The following is a 17,783-nucleotide window of genomic DNA, read 5'->3' on the forward strand; positions in this document are numbered from 1 at the left end:
ATGAGGAAGGTCCCTTAAGCAATATTATGTTGTTCTGGAGTTTCTTTTATCATTTGTATCAGAATGTTGTCAGCAAATAGTAGATAGCGGAAGTAAATTAAAGCTATTAGATTATAGAACGTAAACATCAAAATAACGCACAATTGAACAAATGGAAAGAAGTAGCAGGGAGGTACCAGAATTAGAACAATGGGAGAAGTAACATGAGAGCCAGGAAAGAAAAATATCGTAGAGACCAAGGTTATAAAAGCTATTAATAAGAACACGTGGGTGGTCCACAGTGTCAAGAACAACAGTGAGGTCGGGAAAAATTAGTAGAGAGTGACCTTTGAATTTAGCAGCAATTTCATCAAAGGTTCTGTTTGCTAGCAATATTCCATACATGTCCCAAGAGCAGAAACCACATTGCCGAGGGTTAAGCACAGAGTTGGATCTGTGACGGTCAGTGAGCTAAGAACACATCTAAGCAGTGAGAGAACAGAGGAGTATGAGATGGGACAAATGTTACAGAAGATGTGTCCAGGGAAGCTTTTTCTAGATGTGAATGATAGCTGTCTATTGAAAGATGTTGACGAGATACCAGAAGAAACACAGATTGAATATAGTAGTTAAGGTTATTATCAGACACGTTAGTTAAGGTTATTATCAGAAAGATATCAAGAATGGGGGTTTGTGATTGGAGCGATAAGTAAAGGGAAAAGAAGATTGAAGTACAGAAACCTTCTCTTCAGTGCAGCAAAGGAAAGGTAGAAGGACAGAACTGAGAGTAGAGTGAGTGGAGGAGTAAGATCATTTTATATTGTAATATTTATGAACCTCTCCATGAGAAATGTCTGCAAAGTTACTACGCATAAAATCAGCAGAGGGGGAAGTTACTGAACCTCCTTGGTGTAAGAAGATGAAAAGATTCTATTAATCAATAAAATGACTATTCACGGTTTGTTTTAGTGAAGACAAATGTATCCAGCAAATCACCACTTAGAAAAAGATGTAGAGGTCATAAGGACAGCACTAAGGTAAAGTTAAGGTTAGGGGGGTTAATCGAGGAACAATCCGATCTGCTCCTGTATAATTCTAGTTAATATGAACCGGGACAATTTAGATCTTTCACTTCCTACTAATTTTTTCTGAATTTAATTGGAATCACAGGAACTGAAATGCTTCGAATGGTTTTGTCTATATTATGCCTTGTGACATAATTGCAAATAAATGGGTATATATGAAATAGTACATTGGATTTTTAAGCGTAGTACCATCTGCTAAAGGAGTTAAATTGGCATAACTTTAATTTTGGGTGTTCTGACCCCTGGGGGTTATGCTTTTCAACATTGTGTGCTGCTCAGCATCTGAATTACAATTGTCTTCTTTGATTTTGCAGCGTTGTGAACTGTTTTATGTCTCACTCAATTGTCTAATCATTCCAGTGTGGAATGTGGTTTTGGTTATAGGATTATACAAGCCACACTGAGGCAAATTTAGTTTTTTGTTCAAATGGTTCTAAACTTTAGAAGCTGTTCTTTTTGGTTTCATTCATGTTTAATGCAAGGCCTGCATGTAATGTGAATAGATTTAACTGGAATATTTGTTAATTTAGGGCAGAATAATCAAAAGTCGTTTTTTTGTTTTTGTTTGCTGACTCAATTATTGTAAAAAAAAAAAAAAAAAAAAAAAGGGTTTGGAATACGTGTTTGTATTCCTAAGGCTATAGTGTTCCTTTAACAAAATCGTTTTGATGAATTTTCCTATGTTTCCAAGGTTCTATTTGAAAAGGCTAAAGAAAAGCTTCATAGACACCACCTCTGCTGCTTCCTTTATCTTGGGACCCAAGACTGTTTATGGTTATAGAAAGGCTGGAGTCTACATACAATATTGCACACTTTCTCCTGAGAAAATGCAATGTGAATTCCAATATGGCTGCACTTAATGTAAGCCATGCTTGATAGCATCTTGCGTCTTTCAAACAGATTCAAATAAAATGATACATTTATTTACTGTAAGATATCAGGATGGAGATAAAGGGGAGAATTATCAACATGTAGTGACAAAGTTCTAAATATATACATTTTATTATCATGATCATTTTTTATTTCAATGGATCGTATATACTGAATGTGAATGTTTGCCCATTTTATTCCAAACGTTTCATCTACTGTGTAGAAAGGTATTGACAAGCTAGCTGGCAAAATGGTTATATAGCGCCGGGCGTCAAGAAACCAAACATCTCTATAGACTATCGCTCACCATCCTCTACCAATTTGCCACATGTACATGCTTTTATTTTAGAAAAGGTTAGGATTGATAGGAGGTCCCTGGACTGCAGAGATTGCATTCTCATTATATCGCTCTGACAAATGAATATTATTATTATTTATAAAGCGCCAACAAATTCCGCAGCGCTGTACAATGGACCTGCAACAATCATAACTTGCGGAGAAATGTAATATTGCAATAAAGGAACTATGCCAGACATATCAAGATACATGGTGTCTGTGTATAGACATATAATATCTTACATTGTAATAAGTGAAGGGTTACCAATGAATGCTTGTTCTGGAATACTCTTGATGTCATTGCTATGAAATCCTCTAAAAAAAAAAGAAAGAGAAAAAACCATAAGACTAACAGAGACACCTTTAACTAAGACACCTGGTAGATATGCAGTAGTGATGAGCTATCTCAGTGGACAGAGGTCCGGCTACCTAATCTCAGTGTTACAGATTTAACTCCTGATGCGGCAGATGGGTAATAACTACATGGATGTCCTTGAAATTAGTAAACATTAAATGTACCTTTCCTGATTAAAGGAATACTCCAAGCACCATAACCACAACAGCTTGCTGTCGTGGTAATGGTGCAAGGAGATCCCTGGTGCCTTCATATTGTAATGAGTCCAACCATTTATGAAAGGTTTTACTTTTTACCTGGGGCCATCTAGATGTCACTCTCCACCCCCCCACCAATTCCAGAGAGCTTGAAGTCCCTAACCCAGAACACGTGTCAGCTGTCCTGTATAGCAGGGCTTAGCTCATGAGAGCTAGAAGACGTCTCTCCCGTTATGGTGTTGGTAGTGAGGGGTGGGAGTGACCCCGTCAGTGTTCAAGTAAAACAAATGGTTTGCTCCTTACAATGGGGGCTTCAGGGCATGTCTGGCACCATAACCACCACTACAAAAGATTGTAGTAGATATGGTTCTTGGACTGCTCCTCCTACGAGTAGTTTGAGAAAATCATTTTTATGTAAAACAGGACCGGTTATCTTGTTGTTTAAATCTACATAACTGCCTGCTATGAGTTCCACTGTTCATTTCCTAAACTCCATAATATTGCTTACGTTATACTTACAGTTCCTTAAGATTCGTCAGAGTTCTGATGGCTGAAGGGAACTCCTCCAGATTGTTATAGTTCAAGTCTCTAAAATGAAAGATACATTTTTTTTTATTTCAAATACAGTTTGCTATGTTTTTCCCCAGAGGTCAATGCAAACCGTCGTTTAGTCACCAAAGCTAAACAAAAACAGGGAGCTTTAATATAAAACTTGCTTTGTCAAAGTTTAACTTGCACTTTAATGCGTCCTAGGAATTTAAAGAGAAACAATCCCAATTCTGGACTGTATTCTCTTGGCAGAGTAAGACATCAATGGAGGAATTCAGTAAACAGACTAAACTTTCCTTTTGTTGGATCGTTTAGTGGAGTGCGGTGTGTAGTGGATGGAAACATTTTTATAAAATGTTAACCAACACATTACAAATATACATTGGGTAATATACATTTTTTTTTTTTACACTATTTTTGTTTTTTGTTGGGAATTGAATATTTTAACCAAAAATACACAAAATAGAAAAATGTTTCAACTGAGCTATGTTTGTCGCTTGGAGATTTTACCCTAACATTTGAACGTGTCTAGTATCAAGATTATTCACTGAAGTGGGAATTGTATGGAATTTAACATGAATTTGAAATTTTAGACAAAAATTTTGAAACCATACCTGAATTGCTGTTTTTTTTTGGAGGACATTTTCAGTTGGCTAATTCAAAGTGAATTTTAAATTTAAGTCCAATATTGCCAAACTGGAAACATTCTCTAAGCCAGCTTTCAGTTCATCTACCTTGGCATAAAATGTGAAACGCACTTTGAATTCTCACTTTAATGATAATGAACGGCTCTATAAGAATTCAGTTTTAATTCACAACAATACACACTTTAGTAAATAATCCAGTATGTGCGCCGCGCATGCGCATTAGGTCCTCCCCCGCCGGCTGACATCGGCAGAGTAGTGGAGGTGGAGCCAGACCCAACGCCAAGGGACCTGGAATCAGGTAAGTGTCAGAAGGGTTTTTAACCCTTCCAGCGCCTCGGGGAGAAGAGGGCGTGCAAAGGAGGGGGGCTTTATAGTTCATTATATGATAACAACTTTGATTTTGATAGTCTCCCTTTAGCCTACATGCAAGTTAATATATTTTCTAAACTATGTCTTGTGAAAAGATTCCAGTTGATTTAATCTGGATTTGTTACTTACTTTTATACACATAACCATTACTTTACTCTTGGATATGCCCCATAATCTTAGTGCGGTAAAGTAAGCAGACTATTTTCGATGCTTAAATGAAAGGCCCAGCCTAGGTCTATAATCTACCATCTTCTTTTAGTCTTCATTTGGGTGGCTTCAATAAAATATTTTTTAACTTAGATTCGTCTCTGGATTTAACAGCCATGTTATTATAAATGTATTTTTAAAATACATTTAGGTACTATCAGTGGCATATTAAGCTCAAGTCAAAGGATTTTGTTCTTTATATGCACAATCCATCTAAAAAGGAAACCGCTACTACAGAAGACGTCCTGCCAAGAAAGAAAAATATGCATTTCGTTTAATCCTTTTTAAGCTTGCTGGTGCCACTTGTTATTTAACGACAGAATAATTATTTCGCGAGAGATGAAATAAAATCCACTTCTAATTTACCTGCGATGAAATTGCAGCCAGAAACAATAAGCTAAGCTAAGTATTGTAAGAAAAAGAGAAACTGCTCTAACGCTATATTAAAGCTAAAACATTGTGATGAATCCATTTAAAAAAAATCCTTTCTGAGCAGACCAAGTAGTTTATCTTATTTCTATGCTTTTATTACATTATGGAGTTTGAACTTGAGAGGTAGTTACTCCAGAATCTAGTATGTTGGTTGCAGGGCCGTTGCTATACTATTTTGCACCCTAGATGAAACCAGTTGCTTGCACTCCCTCCCTCAAAAAAACAAAAATTGCCAACTTCAATTTTTAAAAACAGATTGTAGAAAAAAATAAAAAGCATAAAACTTGAAACTACTATGTCCCCCCAGTCCTTCGGTATGTTTCTTGGTTTCCCCCAGCCCCTCTGTGTATCTCTTTGTCCCTCCCAGCCCGATTGTATGCCTCTTTGACTCTCCAAGCCTTTCTGTGGGTCTCTTTGTCTCCCAGTCCCTCTGTGTGGGTCTCTTTGTCCCTCCCAGCACATCTGTATGGTTCTATGTCTGCCACAGCCCTGCTGTGTGGTTCTTTGTCCCCTCAGTCCCTCTGTGCGTGTCTTTTTCCCCCCAGCCCCTCTGTGTGTATCTTTGCACCTCCCAGCCCCTCTGTGTGTCTCTTTGTACCTTCATGTAGGGTTGCCGAGTAGACCATAGTGGAGGATCCTCTTTCCTCTACCCAGTCTGACAGGAAGCTGTTCAGTGCTCTCAGCGAGCAGCTTCCTATCAGACTGGGTAGAAGATACAGAAGATCCTCTACCGCGGTCCGCGTGGCCACGCTACATGTAGTGACCAGCAGGAGAGAAAGGACTGTGCAGTGCGCTCCCCTTCTGCCAGTCACATGGAGATGGTGGCTTCCTAGTTCGCCTAGTAGTAGCTCTGGCCCTGGATTTTCTAAGTGTGACAACTACCTGCAAACTTCTTTGTCCTTGCAAGAGAGAAGCCGGTGGGTGGGTGTAGAATGGGATGGGACAGTGATGCAAAAGGCATTGGAAAGATGGCAGGATCACCTGAAGAATTTACAGATCAGCCTGGGGTTAATGCACAACAGGCTGCCTGTCAATGAAACAGGCCGACCCACTGAGGGCAGGACATGCAGGGAGCACTATTTCACCTTAGTGTGCTTAATGTTGCGCACGCACTATGCTAGCTGGGGACTGTTCCCTGGTGTCCCCAAAAGCGGGACATTAGGCAACAAAGTCAGGATTGTGGGAATGACCTGAAAATCGTGACTGTCCTGCCTAAATCGGGACGGTTGAGAGGCATGCTACCGGACTGATACAGAGCCGTTACCTGTTCACATATACAGATATTCACATGACCAGCTTGACTATTCCTGGTTTGGCGAGCATGCTCATTGATGTTTTTTTTAAAAGATAAAGAGCCAATTAAGCTGAGATGTCAATGACTGGGTGCGGGATTTCTCTTGAGTTTCAAATAGGTTGTGTTTGCCGTGTATAATGGTCCCAAGACATACATAAGACATACCTCCGTGGTATTGTTAAAAGGAACAGGATTTGTTTTATACAGTCATCATACTAACAATCAGAACAAACACTAGGCAATTAGGCAAGCCAAAAAGCATGTTTGGCTTTTCAGCTATTTTTATTCTTTTTAGAATATCAATGAAAACAGTGAAAAGGCTAAAAACAAATAAGAGGTCAACTCACAAAGTCTCCAGACTGTGGAGTCCGTCAAAGCATTTCTTTCCCAGGGAGTAGATCCTATTGTTATGGAGATGGCTGCAGGGGAACATTAAAAGCACAGTCAGGGGAGCATGCTGCGCACAGTGAACCTATGCAAACTTCCTGAATGAAGGATTCTAAAGAAACGTGTATCCAAGCATGCACTTATTGTATGCAAGTCAAGCACTGCCAGGGAATTTATTGAAGAGCATGCTCCTTGAGCTTTCACTTTCCTCCCTTAAAAAGATTGGCGGCTGTTTTGGAACCAGAGAGCAAGCACAGAAGATAGGCTGTCTATTTTTTGTTCTCACTCCGTGTTTATAACCATTTCGCTGCTGAATCCTGTATTACTGAGTAGGTTAAATAATTGAAGAATATTCCACACACAGCATAACACCTTAGACAATTCACTTCTTATTTGTGTTCTATGAGTTTTATTTAAAAAAGTGCAGAGTTTGGAGAATTTACTAGAAAATTGCAAATATTAGGCCAAAACAGCTGGAAGCATAACTTTCAAATTCAGCTGTTTTGGTCTAAAATTCACCAAATGTTTTTTATGGTAAGTGATACCTCAATGTTTATGTTTATTTTGTGCATGTGTGTATGTGTGTGTGAGGGGCTGTTTGTGGTGTGTGGATGTGGGCTGTTGGTCGTGAGTGTGTCTGTGAGTGTGTCCTAGTGGCTGGTGAGATCCTTAGGTCTCCCTAATAGGCCATGTACTATGACCGTCACAGCTAAATGCCAATTTGTTCAGTTTGCCCAATGGCCAGTTGGTGCCTGCTCTGTATGTGAGGACATTTATCTTGATGCCCAACCAGGCAACATCATTAGAAAATGCAGTTCCAAAATATTTAGTGTGCCTAGGGTAGTCACACAAAGCCAATTATAATAAAATTTCTGATTGTCATTCAATATTCTTCAACGTGAAACTGAAACGAACTAGTGGTGAAATGTATACATTTTTAGAAGGTGGGTGGGTGGGAAGGAGAGGAGGTGGTGGTGGTATAAATTAGAATGACATCCTTAGTTAGATTAAGAACTTTATTTTAAGAATAAACCTGCCAGAAAAACAAAGTATTGGATGCAACTTGGCAGCTGTATGAAAGAGGAAACACAAATGTCACTAATTAAAGTTGTTGTGAATGTATATATGCTCAGACCAAATGTTGATGCTAGATTATGTCACCTAAACAGTGTTTACAGTTTGGATACAGATCATAGCGAGCAACATATACATCGTGCTGGGAGAATTGCAAGCAAATGTTAGCATCAATAAAACAAGGTATTTAGCGTGTCCTTCAATTATGGCATTATAGATAATATGCCAAGTTATTCTGCACCACTGGAAGGAAAGATGCACCTCTGTATGGAATCAGTTCTGTGTACATGATAGCAACTCCAGATGGTGCATGTTTTTTAAATAGTAAATAAAATCTTTGCCTGTCTGAGATTGATGGGTTAGACCTAATTTAGTGGTCACAACACTTTGAATGTCGGTACTGACCTACCGTACCTTCCCAAATAACTGAAAATCCCTCCTATATATACTTTATATAAGTTCTTTTAAGCTTAGTAAGTGGCAACATTCAGAACGGCACTATAACAACTGCATGCTTGCAAACTCTGCTCCATATCAGCACTGGTCTAACAGTGTGGAACATTTTAAATGTACAGTGGTACCTCGGTTTATGAATTTAATGTGTTCTCCGGGACTAGTCGGATTGCAAAAAATTTGTAAACCGAAACACAGTTTCCTGTTCTAAACCCTTTATAAAGTGCACTTTAAAGGCGTAAATACTGTACAGGGACACGGTTAATAAAGCAATAAAATTTTAAACATCCAACTTCCACTTTTAAAGCATCACACAACAACTTTTAAAACATGGCAAACTTTTCAAACATGGTACAGAACACTTCAACTCTGCATAAATCACACGTCAACAGGAAAACATGGCAAACTTCAACTGTTCGACATTTAGAAATCTTTTCAAAACATTTTCAACACTTTTTGGAAGAGGAGGAGGAGGAGGAGGGCAACTGGGCAGCACTAACACAAGCAGGTTCTTCTTCGAGTCTAGGCTGTTTTTGTAGGAACCTTTCCATTGTCTGCTGCCTCTGGCGCTTTTTATGCATCCCTCGGAAAAGGGGCATGATGTCGGTGTCAAACCTGTTCACAAGTCTCTGGGCTAGAGCCTTATCTGGGTGGTGCTGCTTTAGAAAAGTCTGTGGGTTTATCCACATTTGGCATGCCTCCTTGAGTTCCCTGGAAGAGAGCTGTTCCTCACTCGTTTCCTCCTCCTCAAATGAGATCCGCTCTTCCATCGCCTCCTCCTGTAGTTCCATCAGGTCCTCGGTGGTTAGCTCACGGTCATGTCCCTCCACGCAGACATCCTCCAGCCCCATGGTCCTCCCCAAGGAAACAATCTCCTCCAACACTGTTGACTCTGGTGCAGGTACAGAAGCTTCGGAGGCAGGTGTCACAACACAGTCTGGCCACAGGTTGTGCCAAGCAGAATTTAGGTTTCTCTGGCTGACCCAAGCCCAGGCAACAGTGATAATCTGCAGACAGCTCACGATGTCAAAATGGTATCTCCAAAATTCACAGAGTGAATGCTTTCCTATGGACTGGCTGAATGCGCGCGCGGCTCCTGCCGCGCATGCGCATTCAGCCTAGGAGGAGGAGAAGAAGAGCCCCCCGCCCGGCACTGGAGAAAGAGGTTTAACCCCTTCCACCCCCTAGAGCCTGGCGGGAGGGGGGCCCTGAGGTAGCGCCAGGAAAACAAGTATGTTTTCCTGGCACTATAGTGGTCCTTTAAATGAAAGGCTACTTAGCTAGACAAGTTTGACACTGGTGCCCAGGCACACTCTAATGCACAAGGCTCAGTTGTTTTAGAGACACTCTGGATTCAGTTGCTGTACATGTGGTGTAGGTCCCCAATGCTTCTTTACGAGAAGCATTTTATTGGACCAAGATCATCAGTACTGGAGTGGTGGAGTTGCTGCTGTGAGGAGAGTATCCTGGTGCTGTATTATAGTTTACATTTAATTGTTTTTTAAATATATATATTTCTAATTTAAAACAATATATTTGTTTTTAAAGTTAGAGTGCTCCTTTGAGTGCACAAACTAGCATTTTGTGCAATTTACAAATGCATTGTATCCGTTATATTAGATCAGTACCATTAAAATTGGGTAATAGTAACAACCCCTGGATGTTGGGCTAAGGTAACATCCCCAGGATGTACTTGAAAACCAGAGTAATCTGAATGTGCCTTTCCTGGTTAAATACTTTGTTATTATTATTGTTATTATTATTATTGTTAGTTTTATTATTATTATCTAAAGTAGAAACAGTAAGGGATGGATGCAAACCCATTATAAATCATTTTTTCCATGATTCTACTGGCCTAATGTATACATCAATTGGTTTACTCTACATAAATGCTGTCAAAAAGTATGGTCTAAGGTTAGGAAAGCATCTTGGGAACTTTAGTTTTAGAAAAGCTGTGACTGTGCTTTTTTTGGCTATGCCTGCTCTAAACATTGTCCATTGGAACACAGTTTAGGTAACAGTGAATTTTGAACGTAATAAATAAATGTATCCAAATTGAGATCTGTTTTTTAAATTATTACAAAAGAATTAAATTCTGCTCTTAAACATACTCAATATTTGGCCACAGAGAGGAAATGTACTAGTGCTTATTAAAAAGGAACTTTATATTATGTGTCTCGTGAGACTCGATGCAATCAGACACATAGGAAAACAGAATGGAGAGACAAAAAAAAAAAAACTTAAGTTAAAAAATATGAAATATATGCCTGGAGCACATTTTACTTAGAGGGATATTTCCACTATCCAGCAATGGAAATTCCTGCTGGCATACAATTTCCTGAAAGATAATAGAAACCGTTGTATTAAAAATACAGCTACAGTAGGTAAAATGTTCCACTTGACATGGTTTAAGGAAGCAACCCTTTCTGGCAACCGTATGGACGTTAATACTAGTCTCGCTATGCCACTAACAGCTGGTGCTGAAACACTTACTCCAATACTGAAAAAGAATTAAAGTACTAACGTGTTTGAGACACATACATATATAAAGGAAAACGCATGCCTTTGTTATATTGGAATAAGCAAGTCTTTATATCAATTTAAACAGCCCCTGTAGTTTAGAAATATAGAATATATGCTTGCTGATCTATTTTCAGGGCTTCTCCGTACAGTTGCTCGTTGTACATTTAATTATATATTTTTTTGAGTGTGACCTGATAAGGCTATATGCATACAAATTAAACCCTTATGGACACAGCTTCAGAATTAAAAGGCCAGCACGACGGAAACTTTCCGTCATGTGTCCTTAAGGGGTTAATACAAAACACAGTGTTAAATGAAGGTTAAAACGGTGACTTGAAAAATTCAAAAATTGTATTAGGAACTTAGATGGTTGAGTGGCTGAGTGACAGGCAACAAAGGGTTGTAGTCAATGGAGTATATTCGAAGCTTGGGCTTGTCACCAATGGGGTACCTCAGGGATCTGTACTTGGACCCATTCTCTTTAATATTTTTATTAGTGATATTGCAGAAGGTCTTGATGGTAAGGTATGTCTTTTTGCTGATGATACTAAGATATGTAACAGGGTTGATGTTCCAGGAGGGGTAAGCCAAATGGCTAATGATTTAGGTAAACTAGAAAAATGGTCAGAGTTGTGGCAACTGACATTTAATGTGGATAAGTGCAAGATAATGCACCTTGGACGTAAAAACCCAAGGGCAGAGTACAGAATATTTGACCTAGTCCTAACCTTAACATCTGAGGAAAGGGATTTAGGGGTGATTATTTCTGATGACTTAAAGGTAGGCAGACAATGTAATAGAGCAGCAGAAAATGCTAGCAGAATGCTTGGTTGTATAGGGAGAGGTATTAGCAGTAGAAAGAGGGAAGTGCTCATGCCATTGTACAGAACACTGGTGAGACCTCACGTGGAGTATTGTACGCAGTACTGGAGACCGTATCTTCAGAAGGATATTGATACCTTAGAGAGAGTTCAGAGAAGGGCTACTAAACTGGTTCATGGATTGCAGGATAAAACTTACCAGGAAAGGTTAAAGGATCTTAACATGTATAGCTTGGAGGAAAGACGAGACAGGGGGGATATGATAGAAACATTTAAATACATAAAGGGAATCAACACAGTAAAGGAGGAGACCATATTTAAAAGAAGAAAAACTACCACAACAAGAGGACATAGTCTTAAATTAGAGGGACAAAGGTTTAAAAATAATATCAGGAAGTATTACTTTACTGAGAGGGTAGTGGATGCATGGAATAGCCTTCCAGCTGAAGTGGTAGAGGTTAACACAGTAAAGGAGTTTAAGCATGCGTGGGATAGGCATAAGGCTATCCTAACTATAAGATAAGGCCAGGGACTAATGAAAGTATTTAGAAAATTGGGCAGACTAGACGGATCGAATGGTTCTTATCTGCCGTCACATTCTATGTTTCTATGTTTCTATTTTGACACCCCCACCCCCTTTATAATTTTTTTTATTTTCCGAACTACTAAATAAACCCATCAAACCGTTAATCTGCTGCAGTGCAATCACCAATAATATAAACTGTTCATAAAAGCCGAGAATTCCAAGAGGAACTTACAGAACCACAAGACTTGATAAGTTTCTGAATGCATTGTCTGGAATATGGTGAATCTTGTTCAGTGCCAGAGTCATAGCCTGCAAAGCAGACAAACTTTCAAAGGCCCTCGCTGGGATTTCTGTCAATAAATTGTCATCCAGCCAAAGGTGACGGAGGGAATACAAGCCACCGAAACAGTTAGGTGGAACAGAGCTGATGTGGTTTGCATCCAGTCTCCTAAGAAAAAATGAAAGAGAATTGAAGTTCAAAAAGTGCTAAGGAATTATTAAAATAAATACTTCATATATTAAGGAAACATGTTTTGTGTAGCTATTGGGTCGTTGATATGTGTTTTATTTCAGTGACTTTAAACGAAAGGAACCATTTAGAACATCTGACCTTAAAGTCAAAGGACCACTATAGGCACCCAGACTACTCGAGCTCAATGAAGTGGTCTGGGTGCCAGGTCCCTCTAGTTTTAACCCTGCAGCTATAAACATGGCAGTTTTAGAGAAATTTTTAGAGAAATTTGAGACTCCCAGCGGGAGTGGTACCCTGAGGGTGGGGGGCAACCTAAAGACTCTATCGTGCCAGGAAAACAAGTTTGTTTTCCTGGCACTATAGTGGTCCTTTAATAAAAGCCAAGATGGAAGAAATCAGAAAAGCCATCATGCGGGTAAGAAGTAGGACTTTGTCAGAGGAAGAACCAATGAGAAATTGAGAGGCCCTTTTACAGTTTACCCTATACCTTTCCTAATTTTATTCTTCTATGAAAATCAAATCTAAACACACAAAATCTGTATATACAATATGTACTGAATACTGTCTGTGACATAGAGAAACATTGCATATAGTATCAACTGAAGTCTAAACATAAAGCTGGGTGTATGAGATTTAAACCTCTGCACTAACCTCCCTTGTACTTACTGTGCATTCTGATGACACGCCATACTGACTTACCCCCAAATCAGCTAAGGGAATTAATGCCACGGGCAAATTATGTATATCGAGCAAAGATGGCAGACCCGGCAGGAAGCAATTGGGATGGCGATAGGCGATAGAGTGATTGAAATAGCTCTATTCCTAATAAGACAGATCCACTGATATGATGAAACCATTGATTTTAATTGTACGTTAGATCATCAATGTTAGCTAGCAAGAAATGTCTTGTGGCAGCCATCTCAATAAATGAGCGCATACACATTGACTGGAATAAGGCCAAAGACAAATATGAATATTCAGTACGAAACAACAACAACAACAAAAAAAGACAAAAAGATGTAATCTACATGGAAATGGAAAAACAATAGTAGAAGCAGACACACATGATTGCTACCAGATGTACATGTGCCTGATTTTTCTACTGATATTGCATAACTATCAATTTATGTATTTCCAGGCTGCTCGTTGTCACTACAAATTAAAATTAGGTTTTTGTCACATATTTAAAAAAAGAAGAAAAATGTTCGAAGCGTTTAGAGCCGTTTAGAGCCGTATGATCACACAGAAATAACAGAAAATAGATTTTTGTATAAATGTTTAATGCCAATTAAAATATTTTACTATAAAGAACCTTCTGAGCCACCCGTTGTGTGCATAGTTAGACTATGCAATAAGATATTTCCAAACCTACGTGACGTACTGGTGATGTAATTAATATGTTATCAGTTACTTATGATGTAATCAATATGTTCTGCTAGGGCTCTCTAAAGGGCAGGAAAATAACAAAAGAAAAGTTGAAAAAACTTTCAAAATGAGCAAAAGAATGTGTGAAAATACTGCACGTTTTTTGACTGGTCATGGTCTTTAGCAACACAAAATTAAGGTGTGAAAATGGCAGAGTAGGGCTTGACCTGATTATTCCATTACTTTTTTTATTGTTACAGCACCAACATACTACGCAGTAATGTACAATGTTAAAGGATCTATTTCTTGCTGATAATTATATGGCAGTTTGGTCGTTGTTCTACCTTTGCATGTTTCATGCATCCAGTCTGCAGTTTTGACACTGAACGTTTCCTGTATGGAGAATAGCTACTGATGCTGAATTTGGTTTGAACTCAGTTGCATCTTGTTTCTTCCGAGCTGTGCTTTGAATCCAAGTTTTATAGTAAAAGTGACTTTTGTCATGAGCACTATGTAATTATCTTGAGAAATAAAAGACTACTATTACTCGGATACTGCTTGAAGCAGCGTCGAGGAGTGGGTATGTGGTGAAGGAAAAAAGCTGCTGAGCCAGGATACCTAACAAATAAATGTACCCACTACTCAGTGTAACTATGCAATGGTTAGATGGATGTGTAAATATTATTTAAAATTCATTTTTGGTATGAAAATCATGTCACAAAGCCACTCAATTTTTAATTTGCTAAACTATGCTACAGTGTATCATCATTAAAATGAATGCATAATTCCAATGACTTCCGTCTACTCTTTAGGATTTGTGCACTAACACGTCATTTAATTAGGCATACTCTTGTATTAACACAAACAACCAATATAACCATGGTAACTCAAAGAGGGGCCTAATACACAACGCAGCGAGTGCCGCGCACACGGGTATCCTAGCTCCCTCATAGGAAAGCATTCAATTCATTTTGGGTTTTACTCGGTCTGTGCAGTGAAAGTGATCAGTGCCAGATTTCTCAGACCACTAGGGGCGCTTTGCCTTCAGCACTTATAATGCCCCTTTTTGAGCTTAAATAGCCTGGTTGGGAAGAGATAAGTACCAGGAGCCTTGGTCAGTGTCCTCATAGTCCAGTCAGCCTTAATAGTAGACCTGCAGGAACAGATATGGAGGGTATAAAACTCAGCGCTGTCCCAGCTCCTCCAGGGTCTACATGTGAGGTTGGACAGGAAGTGGAGGGGATCATTTTCCATCAACCCACTAACAGCCTCTCAGGAGTAGCAGGTGAAGCTCTGAGTGATGCAAACTGTATAACAGCTCCTGCAGCTTTAATGTAATCAATCATAGGAGACTGACTGGTCTATAGAAAACATATAACAACGAGTACTTTGCAAACAACCCTTCAAACTCCGGCACTCAAAGCCTAAACCTAAAAATAAACCCTTAACCATAATCCTATGTTTAACTCCACTAAAAAACGAAACACCTCATGTACCTCGATACTAAATTCAACCCAACTCTAGCCCTAGACTCAAAAATCCTGAACAGCCTTTTGAACTACAACTATAACCCCTCTCAAGCTGTTATTTTTCTTAACACTAAACACCATATGTGATTTCACTCTGGCATTTACCCCTCTCGAACCTTTAACACCCCTTTACCCCTAACCAGATCTAACATTACCTTTAACCCTGAATGTGTTCACTATACTCACAGATTTAAACACAACACATTACAAGAAGAGCAGAAATGTGCCCGTACATAAGTTAATACATATGCAGTTTTAAAATATGAATATATGTTTGTTTTAGATGTGTTTAGGCCAGCAATGTCCAGTTAATCAATTAATTATACTTACTCTGTCATCCTTTTTTGGAGGGAGTTGGGGAGCATGAAGCAATAGAATGCAGCCGTGAAAGTGCTTTTAGTGGCCGTCAGTATGACAGCCACTACTGGTGGATTCAATCTAAAACTAGCAACGTTTTACATAGCACAGTTAAAATGACAGGACTACTGCACCCAAATCACTCCGTTAAGATGACTTTACTGGTTTTTAATAAAAGGTTTGGAGGTTAATCTAATTGGTCGAGGTAAGTGGGAACATTGATTCAATTCTCAGAGGTTAATGGAGACTGTAACAAAATGGGATAGGTGGGAACATTTATTGAAGGTTAGAAACTCAAAGGATATAAAATGATGGTGACTGGTAAAGAGCAGTACTTAACAAAAATATATTAAGACCCCACAAGGCCTTACGCAGGTTTTCAGATGGCCCTATCTTAATTTAGGGATGGTGAATGGGGCTAGGCTAGGCCAGGTATCTTTATGGCTACTGGCTCAAAACCAGCAATGTCCTGCCAGTCTACGTTTGTGTCTGCTTTACAAAGTCACCCGTAATGCCACTAAATATAGTTGCTGGACACTCTGTATAACCTTGTCAGACAGGCCAGCCTGCTGTATGTATTATATCAGTGGTAGTCAACCTTTTTTTACCTACCGCCCACTAATGCATCTTTTTGGTTGAAAAAATTTCCTTACCGCCCACCAGTTTTCGCGCAAATGCGGAATATTTTTTAGAAAGGAGGGTGTTTAACAAAAAATAAATGTACGTACATTTATCTTTTTATTTCTACTTAATGCAGGTTTATAAGGTGTTTAGCTTTATAAAGTTTAATGAGAAAACAATAAAGTAAATTGAAATTACCTTTACTAGTGATTAATGAGATCCTTGAGGTTGATGCTGCGAGACTAAATATTTGATATCTGGTTCGATTTTCGTAAGGAACAAACGAAGGTCTCTTTCAGTGATATTCAGACGACTTCTCTGTTTGCGCATAATATGATTTCTCATTTGTCGTCTCCTCTCCCTCCTCAATTCCCCTCCCCACCTTTTTTTCCCATTTTTTCTATTTTGTAACCTTCCTTGTATCAATGCCCAGTAGGAAGGCTGAGCTAGGTAGCCCACTTACTATATAGTCCACTATAACAGACAGACACACGTACATACACACACATACAGACAGACACACACATACAGACAGACACACACATACAGACACACACACACACAGACACACACACACACACAGACACACACACACATACAGACACACACATACAGACACACACATACAGACACACACATACAGACACACATACACAAATACAGACACATAGACGACACACATACAGACACACATACACAAATACAGACACATAGACGACACACATACAGACACACCACATACAGACACACCACATACAGACACACATACATACAGACACACATACATACAGACACACATACACGACACAACACATACAGACACACATACATACAGACATACATACAGACATACATACAGACATACATACACACACACACGACACATACATACACGACACATACATACACACACACACAACACATACATACACACACGACACACATACACACACACAGACACACATACAGACACACATACAGACACAAATACAGACACATAGACACACACACGACACACATACACAAGACACACACAACACATACAGGAACACAGACAGACACACATACACACAAGACACACATACCAACAGACAGTCACACATACATACACACACACACACAAGACATATATACAGACACACACACACACACAACATACATACAAAGACACACACAAGACATACATACAAAGACACACACACACACGACATACATACAAAGACACACACACACACATTATATTTAAGTCACCCTCCTGTTTCCTACCTTTTAGATTCAGGAGGGTGACTTTCCCTGGGGTCCAGTGGTGGCTCAGGTGGATGGGAGTCAGAGTTC

General features: G+C 39.1%; 1 protein-coding gene across 1 annotated transcript in view; it reads right to left on the reverse strand.

Annotated features, from left to right (window-relative positions):
• The window catches only part of LGR5 (leucine rich repeat containing G protein-coupled receptor 5), a 145,289-nt gene that overhangs the window by 25,873 nt on the left and 101,633 nt on the right, over positions 1-17,783 (reverse strand). Inside the window, exons 5-8 of the mRNA XM_063447004.1 lie at positions 12,337-12,552; positions 6,668-6,739; positions 3,342-3,410; positions 2,514-2,585 (exon numbers count right to left, since the gene is read on the reverse strand). Coding sequence (XP_063303074.1) covers positions 2,514-2,585; positions 3,342-3,410; positions 6,668-6,739; positions 12,337-12,552 — 429 coding nt within the window. The remainder of the gene's footprint in view (positions 1-2,513; positions 2,586-3,341; positions 3,411-6,667; positions 6,740-12,336; positions 12,553-17,783) is intronic.

Source organism: Pelobates fuscus, chromosome 3 (genome assembly GCF_036172605.1).
Source record: "Pelobates fuscus isolate aPelFus1 chromosome 3, aPelFus1.pri, whole genome shotgun sequence".
NCBI lineage: Eukaryota > Metazoa > Chordata > Amphibia > Anura > Pelobatidae > Pelobates > Pelobates fuscus.